Here is a 21,127-nt window from a genome sequence, read left to right as displayed (position 1 = left end):
CATTGTTTTAATTATTTTAGTTTCATATTAGAATGTCCTCAATACACCTGTATGGCACCTTTTATTTCCCAAGTCTCAATAAAGCCAAATAAAAAGACTTGAGACAAGGCTTCTTTAAGATAACAGATGTATTTTGATCAAGACACAGCTGGGTGACCCCAATCAACACATTCAGAAGAGATGTTGATGAAATCACACCTCACAACACAAACATCAGAGACTTTATAGACATGTAAATCTGTAATCAGATAGTACATCCCCTCACACCCATACAAGGGATTTTTGGGACGGTCTGAGCAAGTGAAAGGTGGTTCTTAGGAAGGTAAACATAAATGTAACTTTTTCTTCTGGTTACCAAGAGAATGGCATAAAAGATTTTTCTTATCTTTTCTCTGGAATGCAGGGCCTCACAACTGTTGCGAAAGTTTGATACAACATTGAGCTTGTACTCGCTAATTGCTTATTCGAAGACAATTGGGCATTCAGCAAAGAGATAAAGGGGGGGGGGAAGAAGAAGCCAGTGCTCTTTACAAAGCAAAAGCAAGTTAACCCTTTAGAAATAAAATAGAGTGCACTGTTACAGGTATGGTTAAACATTATGTGAAGCATATATATATATATACTGTATATATATAAAATATAAAATTGTGTATATATAGAATATAAAATTGTGTATCAAAATAATGCCCTTCATTTCCTCCCTTTGCTTTTGAACATAAGATGCTTCTTATGTAGTCAGTTTCACAACTTGGGTTGTGACCAAGCCAGCACATCTAGGGGTTTGTGTGGCTGGTAAAGTCTATGGTTTCAAATCTTCTGTTCCTGAATTAGGCCTCTACCGGTGGACCTAATTAGTCCTTGAAAAGATCTGCTAGTGAAGCTAGAGAGCGCTGCAATTTTAGTTTAAGTCCATCAACTGAGGAAACTTGCCAGGTATCTGGGGGTTCCTTCACCTGCTTGATCCTGGATCCGTGCACCCAAGCTTTGATGCCTTCAACTTTTACAGCAGTGGGCGTGCTCAGGAGTACTTGCTTCGGCTCGGACCACTTTGGATCAGTGCAAGATGGGAACAGCTCCTTCACTCTGACCCACTGGCCTGGCTGGGCGATGGGTGGTACATCAGGAGCACTGGCAAGGCGTCTCGGACCTGTAGTGAAATAGAACATAAAACCTGCGCCAGTTTCTGTAGATATTGAGAAATGTTCTTTTCACCTGTCCATGCAGTTAGCACTTCATGAGATACAAACGGTCTCCCATAAAGCATTTCAAAAGGTGACAGCTTCAGTGGCCCTCTGGGCATGGCCCTAATACGTGTTAAAGCAAGGGGCAGCATCTTTGGCCAGGGGAGCTGGGTTTCTTGACAGAGCTTTGCAAGCTGAGTCTTTAAAGAGCGGTTGGCCTCTCTGTGTTGGTCCTCTTTGGCCTCTGTAAGCCCTTGAAGGTTGGGCATCAGGCTTGGCATTCCACGAATTCATTTTTCCAGTGGCCAATTTGTCCACATTTTGCACATTGATCTCTCTCTATGCGTCTCTGGGAGGGAAGGATAGAATCTGGCCTTTGAAAAAAGTCTTGCCTCCCTTTGCTTTGGGGGCGAATGGCCAGTGCAAGAAGAGATGCTTGCTTACGCATCTTCTCGTCTTCTTTCTTTTCATCCTCTAACTCTCTCTGAGAATAAACAGTGAAAGCCATCTGGATAAGGGTTTCAAAATTTTGGGTGGATGGGACAGGTAACTTTTGGAGTTTTTTCCTAATATCTGGAGCACTTTGGCCAACGAAAGCAGCTTTAATCATAACTTCATTGGCAGGGGCTTCTGGGTCAAGATCAGTGAAGCGGCGATAGCCATCTTTAAGGCGTGTCAGGAATTCCATAGGGGATTCTTTGGGTTCCTGAACAATTTGGTGGACACGATGAAAATTCACTGTCTTTGGCACACCCAGTCGCAGTCCCTGAAGGAAAGCAGTTCTAACCCTTTCCAAAACTAGTGCCCCATCTGGAGTATTGGGATTAGCCTCATAACTTGGCACCAGAACATCTTCAGCAGCTGGCCAAGCTCCAAGCGGGCGGCCAGCCTGCACATCCAGATTTCTTGCAGCTGTGTATGCTTCAGTGGCTGCTTTAAGTACTTGACACTTCTCTTCTGGTGATAAAAAGGCTGACATCAAAGTAAAAAGATCTGGGATGGTAGGTTTGTGAGTACAAATGATGCGTTGAACAAGATCCACATATTGCTGTGGAGACTCACGATAAGGAGGCAATCCTTCTCTCCAGTTAAATAAATCACTGGTAGTGAAAGGAGTGTGAATAAAAGCCAATTGGTTACCCATTGGTACTTGTCTAAGAGGGGCAAGGAGATTAGGGTCCTGCCCCCGTAGTGGAGCAACAAAAATATCAGGAGAGTCCGTGTTGTAAACAAGTCCTGTCCTGGTATGTGAAGGGCTACTCACAGCCACTGGTGACTGTGAAGCTGCCACTAAAAATTCTTGAGAAGCTGGCTGAAAAGCAGCTACAGAGGTTAAAGGCAGTGGGGGGGCAATCCCAGCTGCGGGGGTTGCTGCAGCAGCAGAGCCCGTGGGGGCTGGCAATGGAGATGCCTGCGGAGCTGATGCAGGAGGCGGAGGAGGGGCCGTTGGAGTACAATAAGGGGGGGGAAATTCCTCCTCCTCCTCCTCCGTTTTGTGCTTTAGCTTTGTTTCTGTGTCCTGCTCAGCTCTCGGCTGCAGGGAAAAAAGTTTTACAGGGTTGGTTTTCAGCCCACATAGAACTTGAATGTCTGGGCGAAGGAAGAGGTTAAAGAAAAATTTGGCATATATCTCTTCCTCAATTCTGCCACTTGAAGCCAAAAAGCTGGCAAAAATATTTATGAACTCTCCATCAACAGTACCTTCTGGTGGCCAAAATCCTACATTTGGGCCAATATAATAATGTGGCCAAACGAGTTCACAAAAAGTTTTTAGTTTATTCTTTTTAAAACTCAATTTCATTGCAACTCTGGGTTTTAAAATGTCCCAGTGCTTGGTAACACACTGCAGCAGCGTAGGGCTTTTTGCCAGCATAAAGCTTTCTGCCGCGGTTTCCTTCCTTGCTGTTTCACTCAGGCGGCTGTTGCTGTTCCCCATAGTGCCACCTAGTGGATTTTCTTCTTTTTCTTTTCTTTTTCCTTTTTCCTCTTTTTTTTTCTTTTTTCTTTTTTTTTTCTTTTTTCTTTTTTCTTTTTTTTTTCTTTTTTCTTTTTAAGCCTTCTATTGCTGTGAGTTATGGTGCGTGCTGCCTAGAGGATTTCTCGGGTCTTTCCGTCAACTCGGGATTCTTTGAGAGGCACAGGAAAATTTCTCGGGCTGCCTGCTCCCTGTTCGTCTTTCCCTCGACGCAGGGCCTCAGCTCGGGATTTCTAGGAATTTCTCGGGCTGATTTTTCCTTCAATCAGCTCGGGGTCTGGCCAGAGTACCCTCCCTAATGTGAAATCCTTTTCCATGTAATAGTGCACCCTCCTACCTTGGAATCCTTCTCTAGGACAATATATTCCAACACACACACAAATCAACCACGCGGATCGTCGTGGCCTCTATCGCCTCACATGGGTAATCAGAGGAAACGCACTAAGATCCTCACACACTCACTTCATGGGCAGATCTCTAACAGAAGTTCCCCATGTCTCATTCACGCACTCACAAGGCACCACTCCCCACCTAATAAAAGCATACTCACCCTTCCCAATCCGTCTTTATACAACGGAAGGGAGAAGCCTCAATTTTGGAGCATTCAGGCCCAGCAGGAGCGGAGTCTGCCGACGGCGATCAGCACAAGGTCACTGGAAAACTTCCCAGGTGCGCGCTTGACATTGATGGATGGTCTCCGTGGATTTTCCCCGTCCGCTGTTGTGAAGGCAATGAGGGGGGCTTAAAGCAGCCTCCCCAAGGAATCCCTGCCTTCGGGACTCCTGGCTGGCTCGCCAAAAATGTATGGCACCTTTTATTTCCCAAGTCTCAATAAAGCCAAATAAAAAGACTTGAGACGAGGCTTCTTTAAGATAACAGATGTATTTTGATCAAGACACAGCTGGGTGACCCCAATCAACACATTCAGAAGAGATGTTGATGAAATCACACCTCACAACACAAACATCAGAGACTTTATAGACATGTAAATCTGTAATCAGATAGTACATCCCCTCACACCCATACAAGGGATTTTTGGGACGGTCTGAGCAAGTGAAAGGTGGTTCTTAGGAAGGTAAACATAAATGTAACTTTTTCTTCTGGTTACCAAGAGAATGGCATAAAAGATTTTTCTTATCTTTTCTCTGGAATGCAGGGCCTCACAACTGTTGCGAAAGTTTGATACAACATTGAGCTTGTACTCGCTAATTGCTTATTCGAAGACAATTGGGCATTCAGCAAAGAGATAAAGGGGGGGGGGGAAGAAGAAGCCAGTGCTCTTTACAAAGCAAAAGCAAGTTAACCCTTTAGAAATAAAATAGAGTGCACTGTTACAGGTATGGTTAAACATTATGTGAAGCATATATATATATATACTGTATATATATAAAATATAAAATTGTGTATATATAGAATATAAAATTGTGTATCAAAATAATGCCCTTCACACCCTTTCTCTACTCTTCCAGTATTCTGTATCTGATGTCTTTGGGGATTGCTCTGAACCTTCCCTCAAAAATGTTCCTTCTCATGCTTTCTTACTGCAAGAGAAACTTAAAATTAGGAATCAAGGCAGCATTGGAATAAATCAGAAGAACGTAAGCAATGCTCTGCTGGATAGGACCCCTGGCCCATCTCGTGCAGCAGTCTGTTCTCACAGTGGCCAACCAGCTGCATGAGGAAGCCCCAGTAAATGACCTTCAGAGGCAGTCACGCTGCCATCAAGGCTAATCGCCATCAATCCCCATGACTTCTATGAATTGGTCCAACCAATATTTCAGCCCACACCAAAACAGCTTTTAACCCTTCTTGTTGAAAAATATTTCTTAGCAGCAGCCTGACTTTCTATGTTGCAGTTTTCACTACTGGGATAGTATTTGGCCATAGAGTTGTAAGAGTTGGGAGACTTATGGCCTGCTAGATCAACAATCAAGAATTACCAGGAAGTTTTCATGTGTTTTGGGTAAAAGTGGCTCCAAAAGTAGGCTCTAATGCATCTTGGCAAAAGTTCTGGAGAAATCTTTGCATGATGAAAGCACAGGTAGTAGACTCTAAAGAAATATATGAGGCTTTGCAAACATTCCTATCACCTGTGCCCATCCCCAAGTAAACTCTCTTAATAGATTCAGGCCTATCCTCTGAGTGACCCTTTTAAAATTACAAGTATTTCTTAAAGAGCAAGAATCTTAGTTACCAAGTAAGATCCCGGTGATCTGAATTTCCTGTTTAAGTAAAAAGGAAAGGTATATGTGTATACGTGTGTATATATTATGTATACCCATATATATAATATAGATCTTTCCTTCATATGTTGAATGGGAAGGAAACAGTCTCAATATTGAAACGTCGGATAAGTTATAATTCTAGTGTTCATATGTCAGTCGGGTGGTATATGTATCTTAATAATAATATCCTAGTGCTACTAATCACCTCAACAAAGATCCTTTTTTGTGGTTAACTTTGACGATATTTTTTCTGTCACCATTCATTATACAAAGGAATATCCTTCCATTTTATTCTTTCCTCCAGTTCAGAAAAGAGAAAAAAAATGCTTTTTTTCCCCCCTGTGTATATTGTACTTATTTCCCGATGGGGGGAGGGGCCAAGATGGCGCTAGGGTAGGAGCTGCTGTGAAGAGCTCCCTCATAGTTTACCCTACTCCCCAGGGGTATCAGTACAATTGTAATGATAAATAAGGATGCGGAAACACAAAGCAGAAATGAAAAGGACCTTGAGAAGAAAGATCAAAATGAGGCACTTACAAGACATTCATCTAAGAAAACACCACAAGCAAGGCAAGGCGGAGATGTATACCAGACAGCCAAAGATAAGTGATTTATTTCAGCCCAAGGGTGCTAAACGTAAGTCCTATTTTCTTTCACCTACGACCCCTGTATCCCCTGACAATAATCTCTACTCTTTGTTAGATTGGGATGTGGAAGAGTGCTCTGATTCCGAAAATGAGGCTGTAAAAAGTGACAGAAGGGAGGATATTGTCCATACCAGAACAAACTTTAAAGGAGACTTCGATTTGGCTGCTAAGAATTGCCTCCTAACAGCACAAACAGTAATTGCAATATTTGACCACCTCCTAGATGCAAAAAAAAAAAATAGATGAATTAAAAAGTTTAATGCAAAACCTTATCTCTAAGACGGTTAAGGAATTGGACAACAACATGAACACCTTAAAGTTCATCCCCGACACGCAGTCTAAGCAGCTGCAGATGGAGCAGAAAAGCTCTGGTGAAGATGAGGTAATGAATAGATTGGTTCTGCAGAGGCATAAAATCTTGCTGCAGGTTACTGACACACCTCTGAACAGAGATAGGTGGCACAATAGAGGAGCAATATTAAAGTCGCTTGCCCAATTAACTCACTGCAGAGTATATTCAAATGAGCTCATGGAAATTTCTTGGCTGCCTAGTAGATATAGAGTAAAAAGAATACTAACTTTTGTGCAACCCACCTTACCAGCAATGCTCTTCAAGCTTAAGCAGCAGCTATGGCAATATCGTATTGTAGGGAGTGTTAACAGCCTGTTGCTTCTTTTGCTGACCTAGTGACTGTGTGGCTAAGGGTCAGTCTAGATGCTATTAAGGAAACTAGGAATGTTTTTGCAAGTAGGGAACTCGTGAAAGTTACAAGATGCTAAGCATATAAAAGTTATGCTGATTGTAAAGGGACATTTTAAAAGTGTGCAGAGTTGCAAAAAGAAATGGGAAGATGTGGTTAAACTAAAGGCCAAATGTCTTGCTTGCTCATATCAGAGGTCCTGAAAAGGGAAAACCTCTGCAGTTTTTCCCTTTCCTCCTCTCAGCTCCTAGATACATTTCCTGAGCATGCATGAACTTTTGCACCTGCTCTTGCCTCTAACCACACAATGCCACCACATCCTCTGCACGATTTGAGCAAGCTAGATAGCAATGCCTTATATGAGGAACCCCTGGAACAAGTGAGGACTAGAGACTTGACTGTTAGTTTATGCTGCTTAAGCTAATGTTATGTCAACCTTAGAAGGCGGGCACACTTGTGTGTGTGGCCCTCCTCCTAGATGCTTCCTGATGACAAAAAGTTATAAAAGCTGTTGTAAACTGTTTTAGGGTGTGGCTGTTCTCTGTCTTCCCTCTGCCAGTCGGACGGAGAGTGATCCATCCTGCTTTTCTCTTGGCCAAAATAAAAGCTGAATTTTCTTTGGAAAAACCTCGGGCTAGAGTCTCATTGGAAAGTATAGATTCTGGGCTACAAAACCTTACAGTATCTTCCCGGTAGGCGTGTTTCATAATAACTGCATCCAGCCTTTACTAAACTCTGGGAGGAGAGCCAAGTATGAGCGGGAGGCAAGTATAAGCCTTGGAGTCACTAATTATAGCGGGCCCTTATCTGTAAAGAGAAGAATTCCTCCTCCGCCAAGGCCAGAACATGACACACAAAGGGAAGAATCAATTCCAAAAACTCAAGTGCTGGATGATTTAATGAAAGATGAGGAAGAGATGATCCAATTGTTTGCCACCCTCACTCCTGAGGAATAGCAATCAATTTTGAACAAACTGGAAAGAGTTAAATTAATGCTCCTATTGGCCACTGAGGCAACTGACACCCTAAGGCTCCTTATTCCCCACTAGCTGCACCTCAGTAGAAATGCTGTTAAGCCCTAGCCCCAAGAGTATAAAATTTCCAACAAAGAAAAAAAGGCGTAACAGCTTGGGGCAGAGTTGTAAAACAGAAAAGGCTAACCAACTGGTTAATGTAATACAACACCTAAACAACCAGTCTGGGAACAGACTCTCAGTTGGATTTTTTTTCATTTGCTAAATTCTGCAGGAAAAAAAAAATTAAAAACCACTCAAACATTCAGAAGAGAACAAAGCAGGGGTCCTGTAGACTTTACTGCCCTGAAGTCCCCCAACCCCACTCAGCCACATGTTCAGGACAGCCACCCTGAAACCGTCCCACAAGAAGAATGGTAAGTTCAGCTACACCACCCTGCCTCATTGCTGGGGCACAGTCAAATTCTGCCTTATTAAAGTGGCTGGCTGGATGAACCCCTAAAGAAACTACAGCTTCAATTCAACCCATTGCATCATCACTTCCTGCAAATCGTAGTAAAAATGCACCAAGCCAGGTCAGAGTGGAAACCCGAAAATTCAGCGTCCTACTGAATGATCCAGGCTTTCTAGCTGGAGGTGAGAGGTCACTGCCTGTTTCTTGTGTTTTTTTCCTAGTTCAGTTGAAGACCTATTCTGCATACCTGATTCATTCCTGCCTTTTTCCTCATCAAGGGTGGCAGCAATCAGCTTTTACTCAAATTGCAGGTGAGACCAATTTGAGAAAAAGTTCCTTCATGTATTTACCCAGAAATCAGACTCAGTCAAGATCAGCTAGGATACGAGGCTGGAATGATAAACAGATTAAGGAATTACAATAATTAATTTAATCACATAGATCATTCTTTACTCCTTTCAATTTTATGCATATTTATATGGTAGGGCTACTATATTTGGGCTGCAAAACTACAGGTAGTCACTAACTGGCCCCAAAGAAATACAGAGAACTTGAACTCTTCTGTCTAGTGGTGGTCTGCATTTTTGCAGCCAAATATGAGAGCCCTAATACTGAATTAAGTGAGGCTTATTTCTATGTAAATTGATACAGACTGCACCTTTAATCACAAATCCTTTTTTCCCTGCCACCATTAAAAAAAAAAGCTCTTCAGAAAACAGTGTCATCAGCAAAGAATGGAGTAACTGGGATAGAAAATTATTGTTTTGGGGGAAGGAATTAAATATTTTAAAATATTAAAGAAACACTGTGTAAATAAATGCAAATAATGTAATAAAGTATAAGGTGAGAAATTAATATAAGTAAACACTAAGAGGCGGTGTAGTATAGTAGTTCAGATACTCACTCCATCTCTATTCTCATTTCATGTGTGATTTTGGGCCAATCAGAGTGAAACCTCAGAGGGTTGTTGTTGTGGGGGGAAAGGGGAAGAAGGAATGTTATATATGCTGCTTTGAGCTCCTGAAGGATGGCGGGCTATAAATCTGACAAATAAGAGTTTCACAAATGGCTTTAAATGGGAAGTAGCGACCCAACACAACGCAGCATAGGAAAAAGACAAGGACTTTAATTTATTTGTGAGCATGAAACCTTTATTGCTTTCAGCTGAATATTTTCCATACCATTGTTTGTTTGTTACATCAATTTATATAGCCTCTCAGCTCACAATTGTGACTCTGTGTGGGGAATTTAGGATTAAAACACCAACAAAAGAAGACACAAGGCAATAATTAATAATAACATAGTAATACAACATAATGATGTCTGAGGACTAAGTAACTCAAACCATACAAAACACAAAATCCCATTGATGGGCTCACCCAACCTCCATATGATTCTACCCCCACTCACTTCAGCAATATTATCATTAAATTCGCAGATGATACAACAGTGGTGGGGCTTATCTCCAAAGGAGATGAGTCTGCCTACCGGGGTGAGGTGGACCAGCTGCTTTCGTGGTGCGGAGACAATAATTTGGCTCTTAATATCAATAAGACCAAGGAGCTTATAGTGGACTATAGGAGGAATAGATTAGATGTCCAGCCCCTGGTTATCAATGGAGACCGAGTGGAGCGGGTGGCCAGTTTTAAGTTTCTGGGTGTTATTATAAAGGAGGACTTGACCTGGGGCGCTCATATTGCAGCCTTGGTTAAGAGGGCCCAGCAGAGATTATACTACCTGAGACTTCTCAGGAAACACCAACTGAATGAAAAACTGCTGGTGACCTTCTACCGCTGTACCATTGAGAGCATTTTAACCTACTGCACCTGTGTATGGTTTGCTAACTGCACAGTGGCAGATAGGAAAGTGCTCCAGAGGGTTACCACCACTGCCCAGAGGATCATTGGTTGCCCTCTCCCCTCTTTGGAAGAACTTTATAGTTCCCGCTGCCTTAAGAAGGCTCAAAATATTTTTAAGGATCCATCCCACCCGGGACATTCTTTTTTTGAACGATTACCATCTGGCAGACAGTACAGGATAATGAAAACAAGGACCAATAGGCTGAAGAATAGCTTCTATCTTAGAGCTGCAGCTATACTGAATTCTATCGTATAGTGCAGTATTAATGCAGCATCAGGAGTTGTGCAATATGGAATGTGAAGGTTGTGTTATATGTGTTTTATGTGTGTTATGTGTTTTATGTGTTTTATGGTTTTTATATTTTTAAAGCTGCACTGGGGTGGCATTAATTTCGTTGTACAAATTGTACAGAATTTGTATATAAATAATAAATTTGTAGAATAGAAATTCATAAAGATTTCTATTCTATACCCCATGCTGAAGGGAACAACTAGGTTTTCAAAGATTTATGAAATGCTGGCAGGGCTGGTTCCAAATGAATCTCTGGGGATGTGAGGGCAGGTAGAGCGACAGAGAAGGCACGCCTCCTGGGTCCCACCAGGTGCCACTGTTTAAAAGAGAGGACCCAAAGCATGCCCGCCCTATTGGATCTAGCAGCTCAGGTAGAAATAAGTTAAGAAAGGAGGTCCTGCAAAGTACGGATATTATAGAGAAGTTTGTATTAAACATATCTTCCAAAATATGCACTAGTTCATATTTCAGCACTCAAATCTGGAGCTGCCATGAGTGACAGTTTTGCTAGCTGAAGTCCCAAATCAGGTTGGGGAAACTTGTATTAAATGTTGTCTTGTCATGTAGAGCAGTGTTTCTCAACCTTGGCAGCTTTAAGATGTCTGGACTTCAACTCCCAGAATTCCCCAGTCAGCACTGGGAAGGGTATTCTGGGAGTTGAAGTCCACACATCTTAAAGTTGCCAAGGTTGAGAAACCCCGGTGTAGAGAAGGAGCACAGGAGTTCGGTGGGCTGCTGCAGGATAGTATGCAGACTGTAATGCCTTAAAAACATTTGGCCTAGATTTAGTGCTTGTAATATCTTCAACCTGCTCCTAAGCATTTTTGCTCCAACATCAGCTCTGCTGATTTCAATGAGTTTTCCTGGCTAAGTGCATTTCAGATTTCAACTTCACAAGAGTCACTGAGTAAAACTGGAGAAACTAAAAAAATCCTAGGGAGAACAAAACCGGCCAAAGAAGAGAATGCTTTTTGTTTGGTTGTGCCTGATGAAGAAAAGGAAGGGATGGTCTGCTTTGACCTGGACAGCCCGTAAAGATGACCTAAATTCAACAGGTGCTGCAGTAGCAGCGGCTGCTTCCGTACCCTTTTCATTGACCTCTATAAAGGACTGGTGAAATACTTCAGACAAAACCAAGCCATTTTTGATTGACATTCCTGAGAAATCTGCTTGGTTGGGATCAAAGGCATCCTTCATTCCCATTTTGCTCAGGGTAGACTTGAGCTTGTAACTCTCTTCCAGTTTGATTCTGGGTAAGTGAATCTCCACTTCTAGTTCTTCCATCATTTCTGGACTGGTCCATATTGATAATCTCTCATAAGTTAGTTCTTTTTCCAGCTAGAGTCAGATTAGAGAGAAAGTTTGATAGGAAGCATTAATTGACATGTATGATTTTCTTATGAAGGGAAAAACAATGTTGTGAGGGAGGAGATGGCTTAAAGTGCACTCTACCCACAATTATCAGAGAAAATCACATAGAACCTTTCCTTCTAAGCAAACATAAATAAGTTTACACTATAACTTTTATTCCCCAGAAAGGAGAGGAATTACATGGGGGCACAAATGACAATTTTTTTCTGGTAGCAGGTACAAAATAAAACCTAAGACAAGATTGGGCAGCTTTTTCAGCTCAATGGCTACTTGCAGTTTGGGAGTTACGTCAAGTTACTCTAGTCTAGGGTAATGTTTCTCAACCTTCGCAACTTTAAAATGTATGGACTTCATGCTGGCTGGGGAATTCTGGGAGTCGAAGTCCAGATGTCTTAAAGTTGACCACAGAGAGCTCTTTCAGTGTACAATACAGAGCACTCTACAATTTCTGGCTGTTGCACAAATGGCTGATTTCCTGAAAGATCCCAATTCTGTTAAATTTCCCTGATTATTAAGTTTGCCCAGTATATAAGCCAGACCACTTAGAGGACCTTGTGGTTACTGGGTCTTACAAAAAAAAAAAAGCAATGGTACTAGATTCAACACTGGCAAGTTAAGAGATGTAGAGAATTTGGACATTCATGCAAGGCTGCAGCAAAATCTCTGTTGGGCCACCTATAAGTTCTAGATTGCCCACATCTGCACTACACAGTTACTTAGAAGAGAGCTTCATTGAATATAGTGGATTGTATTTTAGTAAATCTAGAAATCATTAGTTTGCCAGAAAGTTATACTAGCAATATGGGAGAACGTTTTATTCATACGTATCTGTCTGCTATCTAACAGTCTTTGAAAATATGTAAAAACAGTATTTACCAGCTCCAGACCAGTAGTCTCATCTCTTATATCCTCTGGAAGAAGGATGAGCATGCTGAGGTCATTGTTAACATATGGAAGTTCTACAATAAAGACCTGTAGTGTGTCAACATAGAATGCTGGAAACTTATTCTTTACCATCATCATTTGTACAGGCTTTGACTGGATCTGTTAATTTAAAAAAACAAAAAGTTCAGAGTTTTTCAGACCTGATAAAGACAATAGCAGCACAGAAATTAAATCAAACCATGTATGATTCCAAAAATCATCTCTGCTGCAACTTGGGGGTTGTGATAACAAGTTTCCACTCTGGAATATCACTGAAAGTAGAAATTAATAGAGTTGGTGACATTGCTGCTTCTTGTTGAGTTAGTGGCTATTTTTATTTTAAAAACTGTTTATTATAACTGGAGACTTAAGTCTATACATTGTTTTTAGGGTTGGTTTCCTTCTGGACACCTTAATTTACAGTTGTTACTTACCGAATATCCGTGATAAATTATCTGAGGACAAACTCTCCGTATGCATCTGTCCGGATGCTAAAATCAGCAAGGGAGGCCTTCTTAAAAATGCCTCCACTTTCTGAAGTTATTTTTGGGGCACACAGGATAAGGCCTTTGTTTACATTGCTCCCGAGTTATGGAATACACCTTCGTGGGACCTGTATTCAACTCCACTCTTTCTACTTTTAGGACCTCAAGGCCTTCCTATTTAACCTGGCCTTCTCACTTTGAGCTATCTTATACTGATTTTAATTTTTTTTAATAATAATTTCAAGTATTTGTTCTATTTCTTTTTTTAACTGATAAATCATCTCGAGGACAGAAAGGTAGGATATGAATTGTAAAAACATCAGTGCTCCATGAACTGCACTGGTTGCCAGTTGGCTTCTGGGGGCAATTCAAGATGCTAGTTGTAGTTTTAAACCCTACATGGCTTAAGGCCTATTCATTTGAGGACTGTCTGTTTCCTATGGTTTCTATCCACCTTGTAAGATCTGACAGAGTTTGTTTGTTCCTGATCCTGTCATTTAAGGAATGTCATCTGGCAGGACCCCGAAGTGGCTTTCTGCATCACCGTACCTGCCCTCTGGAACAGCATCCCCGCTGGAGATTCACATGACCCCTCCCCATTGACCTTTAAAAGAGCATACAAAACCCAGCTCTTCCCCTAGGCCTTGAGTTAGGGTAATTCGGGGGTGGTAGAGGTTCTGTTTTGATCTCCCTGGGTGTGGAGAGAATTGGTTGTTGTTCCTTCCAGATGACATTGGTTCTTTGGATTTTATTTTTGATTTTTACCATTTGTACATGTTAAGCTGCCCAGAGCCACTGGAGTGGGCAGCCTAGAAATCTGACACACACACACACACACACACACACACACATAGTAATAAAATAAATAAGTAGTAGCAATGAAAACAAGTTCAAGCCAAAGTCACTGTAGGTGTTCTTGGCAAGTTAAACAAGACTAGTTGGCAAGAGGTTAGTTGCAACAGTGAAGAGTAAACTCTGAATAATTAGACTCTACATCTTATATTTAATCATCCTGATTTAGTAATTTTCATTTTAATATGTTTGTTTTGAACATGATGTGCAGAACTGCTAATAATTTTTGCAATTAATTAATATCCTTCACATTTGTCCCCATTATACATATGAGCATACCTTATTCAGTCTGAAGGGCTTCTCCATGGTGTTTTCTTTTGGAAACTTTTTCTCCCACCTTCCTTTGAAGTAAATGGCATTTACTAAGACCAATACAGTCTGAGGATCAACAGCACCTTTAGGCAACAGATTCTTGATTTTGTCTTGGGAAGGCAAAGGATAACATTTGTGTAAGTACAGGGATTCTAGACAGCAGTACAAATAACACATGATTTTCTAAGGAACTGCCTTTGATTGAATCACACTGTTTCCTGATCAAGCCAGAAACTCTTTTCCTAACTAGAAGTAGACCTTTAGATTTCTCTTTAAACCAATAATGTCAGTGTTTGCCTTCTATGATCTAGTTCCAAGAGAGAAGAGGTTCTTGGCTCAAGCCATTATGCTGGAATTTTGCATATAATTGCTTCATTCTGTATTTCTTCCTAAACTTCCTTTAGATAGAACCTGGTTCATGCATAATTACTACGGTTACCATAATTTCTGTAAATATTGTAATACCCTTAAAGCTCTTTATCTACCTCTCTCATCGCCAACATCACACTGAATTGCAAAATTCAAATCCACAAGTTCCATTTAAAAGATATGTGGGAACAAATGGCACAACACTTTAGAATATCTGCATTTAGCTCCTGTACATGATTTTTTTTCTTCCTGAGAGCAACTCACTTTTGAGTAGAGCTGCATTATCAAACAGATTTATAAGATTATGGCCTAGAACACATGATTTTCATCAAATGATAAAGTATTTTATTGATTTTTACACATTCACCAAGAATGCAGAAGTAAGCAACCTGTTGATACTTCAGACACGTGATTTTCATAATGTGGTATTGGTGCACTCTATTAATTGCTCCATAGGAATGAACTATGTAAAGCAGGAAGGGGTATAATTTGGTGGCTGGAATTTAAACAATGTTTTGAGGGAATGAGGATTGCAGTTGATGGGGACGAGTTGCTAGAATGTAGCCAAGGTCCATATCAAGTGTGTGTAGCCAAAACATAGATTTGGGGGGAGGGGGAATCCTGGTTTGGAGAGCAGCTTGGAGTTTATTTCTTGGGCTTTTGAAAACTGGGTAAAACCTAATTTAGAGCTTATACTACCATTTTCATGAATGTTTTTGCATCAGATGGCCAAGAAAGTGCACCATCAGTGCTTGATAATTGCAATAATAAAATTCAGGACCTTTGCTAGAGGGAGCTCCAGAGATCAAGGGCCATGGATTATCTATTTCTGAATTAAAAGTAACTTCACAGGGCCCATTATTTTCATCTTTTAAGATTGGTTTTGATTATGATGTTGACACAGAAAGAGTTCTTTTTAAATTAATATCTAAGTTATGTTTTGATATTTAGTATGAGGAAAGGTTTATTAACTTGTGCAATTTTCAAATGGTTGATAGAAAATAAGACATTTGAGAATCACTGATTCACACATTTTAATAAGTAGTAAACTCTGCTTTACAAACCTACAAACCAAACTGTGGTTCACACAACCTGCTAGGGAAACCAAATAGACCACATTATGGCTTAGCATATCGTATGAACTCCGTGGTGTTATTCATACATTGGTAAAGCTAAAATATAACATGGCTGTTTTGGGCTTAACTTGTTGTATAAGCCCAGCTATTGTGGCATTAATTTTGGTGTTTGAATTACCAATCCAGTCCAGCCAACTGCAATTTATTCCATGGCGAAAGAAACCATAGCTAAGCAAAATATGGGAACGAGACCACAATCTTCTGTAACTGACTGGGAGAATGAGCTTACTTTTAGTTTGTCCTTCGACCCATGAGTTGATCTGATCTCTGACTCGTTCTGCAGAACTTAAAAAATCAACTGATTGTGGCTCTGCGTGATAATATGTCTTAGCATGCTGCAGATATTCCTGAAAGGTGTAAGTACAAGAGTTTATATTGAGACGGTTAAATATGAATATAGATTGTGCCTGAAATGTACAACATATTCTGTCCCTGTTCCTAAAGAATGTATAGCGAACAACAAAGTATGGCTAAAAATCTTAGTGAAGCCGATATCTTATTGATCGTGATCATGTCAGTACAGTACTTTACATATAACGCTTCACTGGTAGGATGCAGGCAAGAGTATGTTGGCTTGCAAATTACTTTCAAGATTAGAGATCCTAGTTGCATAGAGTAGTGTTAGCATGCTTAGGGTAAAACTAGGGTTTGGTTGCACTTGTGTTACAGGGGCCAAAATATGCCCAAACTGACTGGCACTGTCCTTATCAAAAGGGAATGCTACATGAGGCACAGATATTGCTAAGGCTATAACATTGTCTGTACCCTCTCTATCTTTCTACAGAGCATTATGTGAAAGTCTACCAAGGTCATGATCAGTGACAATGGTCAATAGCAATAGGCCCATCTGGTTTTGACTATAGCATATGGAAGTTGTAAAACACTGGTGTGGTAAACCAAGAAGAGATAGGTCAAGAGTGAATAGGTGCTGAATGAATCTGGAGTGAGTGCAAAAAAATAAGTGACCAGTATGAAAAACAGTGGCTTGGTCATACAAAGAGAACGATAGAGGATTTAATTGCAAAACAAATGAATGAAAGAAGAGTGAATTGGTTGAGAGAAAGGCAAAATCTGACAAAGTCAGGGTTGGATGGAGTTGATGAGATCCTGAAAAAAAGAGAGGTGAGCCATGTAAAGAACGAAGGGCAATGAATGAAGTGGTATATAGGTGTCATAGAAGGACAGATTGCCAGAACTGAAAGTTATGGAGAAGTATAATGAAAAGTCTTGGTGTAAACTAGATTTAGCTATATTTTCTTTTCTTTTTCTTTTCTCAGGTCTTTAATTTCTTTAGCATATTTTTTCCCCCTTCACTCTACATAAAGAGAATGGTGTGATGGGCATGTTTGAAGGCTTTGGGGAATTTTTTTTTTTCTTATTTGCAGAATTTGAATGTTTTTCTTGCAATTTCATTATTTAATCATATGAATTATTGATTACTACAAAGATCCACACTACTTTTTAATGTATCTCATGTTTTTCAGCTGATTAATAACTTATTGATACTGTGTATGTTAAAAGAGATAACTTAAGAGGTATATGATTTTTTAAATTAACTGTATCAGTGACATCCAATCATCTAGGCTGCTATGAGCCAGCAAGGGAGAAGTTCCTTATGGACATAAAAGGACATATAACTATTAAAAATAAACAGTCCATGGGATCATATACTCATATGCCAGTAGCTTGTTCTCTGGATATGCGTGTATTGAAATCAGTTAGATCAGCATTCAGAAGGTGGAATCCTTCCTGAAAGCAGAGCATTATACCAGTTCACTAATGCAAGCATTAAGTCAACCTTCTTGCTGTGATTCCCAACCCTGAACCTTCCTGGAGCTGCTACTTTTCCTGAGTGTTGCACTTTCCTTTCTAAATCATTGAGCAGACTGAGGAGTCAGGAGAACAGGCAGTAAATTCTGCCTCCCATTCCCCAGTAATCAGATGCAAGCACTTAGGCTGCTCCCGTGGAGGTACAGAAAGAAAAATGAGGACCTGCAGGCCTGTATCCAAGCCCTGTTCACAGCATCTCTTGTCTTGATTAGGAACTGTTGTTGGAAGGGGACCTACTACTCAGATTTGCAACATCCCAAATTCCCTTAAAGTTATTTCTCCAATCATCCTGGAGGTTAGTCTTATACATTTGTTTAAAATGAAACAATACAGCTAATGGTAAATAACGGTACTTACATTAATAAACGGAAATGTTTTTTCTCCATAGAGCCTACTGGCAATTTTAAGCAAGTAAGTGCTACTGGGTTGGTTGATTTCTGAGATCCGTTCCCGGAACGCCCTGTGGAGGGTTTCATCTTGGCTAAGGTCCGGCTCCTTTGTACAGAGACAGTGTTAGGCTTCACGGTCTCAGTTGCATTTGAATGAATATTTTCAGTGTTCATACTTACATACTCACATACACATATGTACATAAAAAAATATGCACGAACATGCACAACATTTCCAGCTTCAGTACAGCTGAAAATAATTGCTGGAATAAAATCATTCATTACCCTGACTGTTTGCATGAAAATGATAACTTTAATCTAGGAGTCCCCAGGGCCAAATTGGTCTTCCTGTGGATAGGAAATGACTGATAGATTGACCAAAATGAGGAAAAATACTGTGAGAAATAGGACAAAACGGGAAACAGATTGGCATACAATGTGTATATGCACATTTTATTTATATATGTATGGCAGAATTACTCTATTCCTTTATTTTTTGCTCGGTTACAAGACGTTACCTGTGAAAAATTTTCAGTTCCATTTGTTGGGTTGAAATGAAGCACCTGATAACAGAGTTGTAAGGATAATTACTAGAAAGTTAAATAGAATGCATTTTCTTAATAAAGTAGTAAATGAAAGTTTATATTAAATATGACAACAGTATTCAAATTTAAGGAACATCTGGCTTAAAATGTTCATCCACCAACTGTTTAAATACATTTTATTTTAAACCTGAAACTTGAAAACCCTTAGATTTTCCTAACTATGCTTCCCTGGGTCTGGATCTTATTTACATTTCATTTTTAAAAAAATTATTATTGTTTCCATGTTAAGAATAGTCAACATTTTTTTTAAAAAATGTATAGCTATAAACTATATGTGAGGGTGAAATGAGTGTCAGTTATACCCAATTGCTGAAAATAGGGAGCAGTATTAGGTATGTTCACCACCTTGAGTTATGTATAAAAAAGGAGAAATAATAATTATAATTATAATAACTGTAAACATCTGGCTGACTTTGCGACCAACCATAATAAAACAACAACATCTGCCTATCCCAGGTCCTTGGGAAGGACTCAATAGGTGGATAAAAATACCAAATCCAGTCTAAACTTCTGGCTGACTATGTGACCAACAATAATAATTGCTGAACTCACCTCGGCCATCTGGGTTGCAGTATTATTTCTTGCCCCCAGATAGATCATGGCAAGAGTAGATGAGATACTCCAAGGAGAACAGAAAATATTTTTGCTTTGTGATGACTGATTCAGCTTCTTGAAAAGCTCCAGAATAAAATTCCCATTGGCTATTGAGAGGGAATCCATTACCAACACCTATGAGAAATGTGACGGCATAGATAATACTTTCTCATCATGACTGTACTAAATAGTAGTTGATGCTACAGCCTTCCTCCATCTTCCCACTAAAAGGTGCCTCTATTACAGTTTTAAGATGTGAAGCATTACTTCTTTTTGCTTATAGATTATCTTTTTCTGAATAATTGCAGTTGCCATATTAATTCTGGTTTCCAGAAACTTATATTTCCCGTTGCAAGTTATTAAGGAGTCAGCCTTTTAAATTTGGTTTTGTGAGGCTAGGCTGAAGCTGCCATATCTAAAGATGAAGCAGACACATAAGCAGAGAGGACAAAACACCAAGGTTTTGTCTAAAAGCTCCTTTTGGGGAGGTGGATAAGAAGGAAACAAGTTGTTAAGGAAACAAAGGAAAAAATGTCACCTGAACCAGACAAAAGAAGTTGGGCCTGCTTACATGGAAAACCTCCCTCCAATCCCATCAACAGCTACCAGACTTGTAAATTAACAAGGTGAGAGTAGCTGCCAGTCTTGTGAATCAACAAAGCAAGGACTTCGGGGGATAAAAGGGATTCCTGAAGCCCACCCACTCTTCAAGTCGTCTTTGGATCCAGACTTGGCAGCTTCCGTCCCTCTGGCTAATGCCTGGCAGTCTAGTTGAGAAGGACATGGGTAAGTGTGGATGAGCATGTGTATGTGTGTGCATGTGTGTGTGTGAGAAAGAGCAAATGTACATTGTAACCAGTAAAGTTTTGCTGTTACTTTAAATTCACTGGGTCTCCGTGCATTCCAAAGAACCTGTTGTACTTCAATGTTTGGTTGGAAGTGATTTGTGTGTGTCCCTAATTATTTCTGGGCTGTTGCCCAGGGCTGTGTGTCTTGCCTGCCCTAGCTGCACCTATCTGGAAAACCCAGGTGGAAAGCAAGGGGGGCATACAAGATCTGTGTGCCGCAACAGGCTGTGAGTGTGTGAGTGAGTGACCATAAGCCGAACCTAGGAGCTCCTGGAGCAGTTTACTGCTGAATGAACATAGTTAGGTTATGCTGCACTGATGGGGCTTTTATATGTATGTGTATATACACATGTATAAACAAGTACATATATTTAAAAAGCCTGGCAGTGCAGTCCTAATTATATTTACTCAGAAATATGTCCCATTGAGTTCCACAAATTATGTCCATAATTTAAATATGCATAATAGTGTAATATTGCAACACTATGGCCTAGTCTGAGGTGCGTTAGTAGAAAAGAAAGTCCAACTTTCAGTGGAACATACTTCAAAGTATTTTTGTATAGACTTCCAGTGAGAATTATATATTATAATATATAATATAATATTATGTATTATAGTGGCAATTTACTAAGAAAGAGTTAATTCAAAGGCGTGTCCTGTATCATGTTAGGCAATATCTAAAATCATAATGCCTGTATGTTCCAGATACTATTAAGAGTGTTCTGAACAAATTTCTATAGTTTTTGTTTGTTTTGGAATTCTTGACCATAATAGAATATTTCTAGTAATGGCCAGGGTTTGATTTTTAGCACCATTAAATGCAGCAGATGAGTTATAACAGACTTGGCTGAACAGTGTCTTCGTGGAGGTGTACTATAAGATCAAAAGTAGCAAGGATTTCTGAAATAGAGATTGTCATATATATCAGCAGCTAGAAGCAGTAGTATTTTTTTAAAAAACATTGAAATATTCTACACTGTGGGGAAGCTCTACAATACAGATTCTAATGGCAAGGAAATAGCATCAAGGTGTTTTTAAGCGGGGGGGGGGAGAATTTCCCCATACAGTACATAATTTGTAGTGTGACAAAGGCACAATTTTTCA

At 40.0% G+C, this 21,127-nt stretch overlaps 1 protein-coding gene across 2 annotated transcripts; it reads right to left on the bottom strand.

Moving 5' to 3' along the window:
- Nucleotides 1-9,300: 9,300 nt before the first annotated feature.
- On the bottom strand, nucleotides 9,301-19,301 carry LOC103052405 (serpin B10-like). 2 transcript variants are annotated; one of them, XR_015794082.1, is made up of 8 exons: nucleotides 19,134-19,301; nucleotides 18,495-18,539; nucleotides 17,945-18,082; nucleotides 15,987-16,104; nucleotides 14,220-14,362; nucleotides 12,556-12,723; nucleotides 11,006-11,646; nucleotides 9,301-10,891 (listed from the first exon to the last, which is right to left on the bottom strand). XR_015794082.1 is itself a non-coding variant. In XM_025176434.2 (7 exons), the coding sequence occupies exons 1-7, from the start codon at nucleotides 19,299-19,301 to the stop codon at nucleotides 11,242-11,244; spliced, it is 1,185 nt and encodes a 394-aa protein (XP_025032202.1). In that variant the 3' UTR covers nucleotides 9,301-11,241. The 2 variants fall into 2 exon arrangements, 1 of the variants encoding a protein (XP_025032202.1); XM_025176434.2 differs by having other exon boundaries at nucleotides 9,301-11,646.
- Between the last annotated feature and the right edge of the window lie 1,826 nt (nucleotides 19,302-21,127).

This window comes from Python bivittatus, unplaced genomic scaffold (genome assembly GCF_059951505.1).
Source record: "Python bivittatus isolate LINGU-HERP-01145 unplaced genomic scaffold, Pbiv_v1 ctg000840_np1212, whole genome shotgun sequence".
Classification (NCBI taxonomy): Eukaryota; Metazoa; Chordata; class Lepidosauria; order Squamata; family Pythonidae; genus Python; species Python bivittatus.
The sequence above is the reverse complement of the archived record's forward strand: the minus strand, read 5'-3'. Positions and strand labels throughout refer to the sequence as shown.

Coding starts and splice junctions, on each gene's coding strand:
- LOC103052405 (XM_025176434.2), bottom strand. CDS start 19,301: ATGGATTCCCTCTCAATAGCCAATGGGAATTTTATTCTGGAGCTTTTC. Junction 16,105..17,944: donor AAACATTTCCGTTTATTAAT/GTAAGTACCGTT, acceptor TACACCTTTCAG/GAATATCTGCAGCATGCTAA. Junction 11,647..12,555: donor AGACTACTGGTCTGGAGCTG/GTAAATACTGTT, acceptor ATCTGACTCTAG/CTGGAAAAAGAACTAACTTA.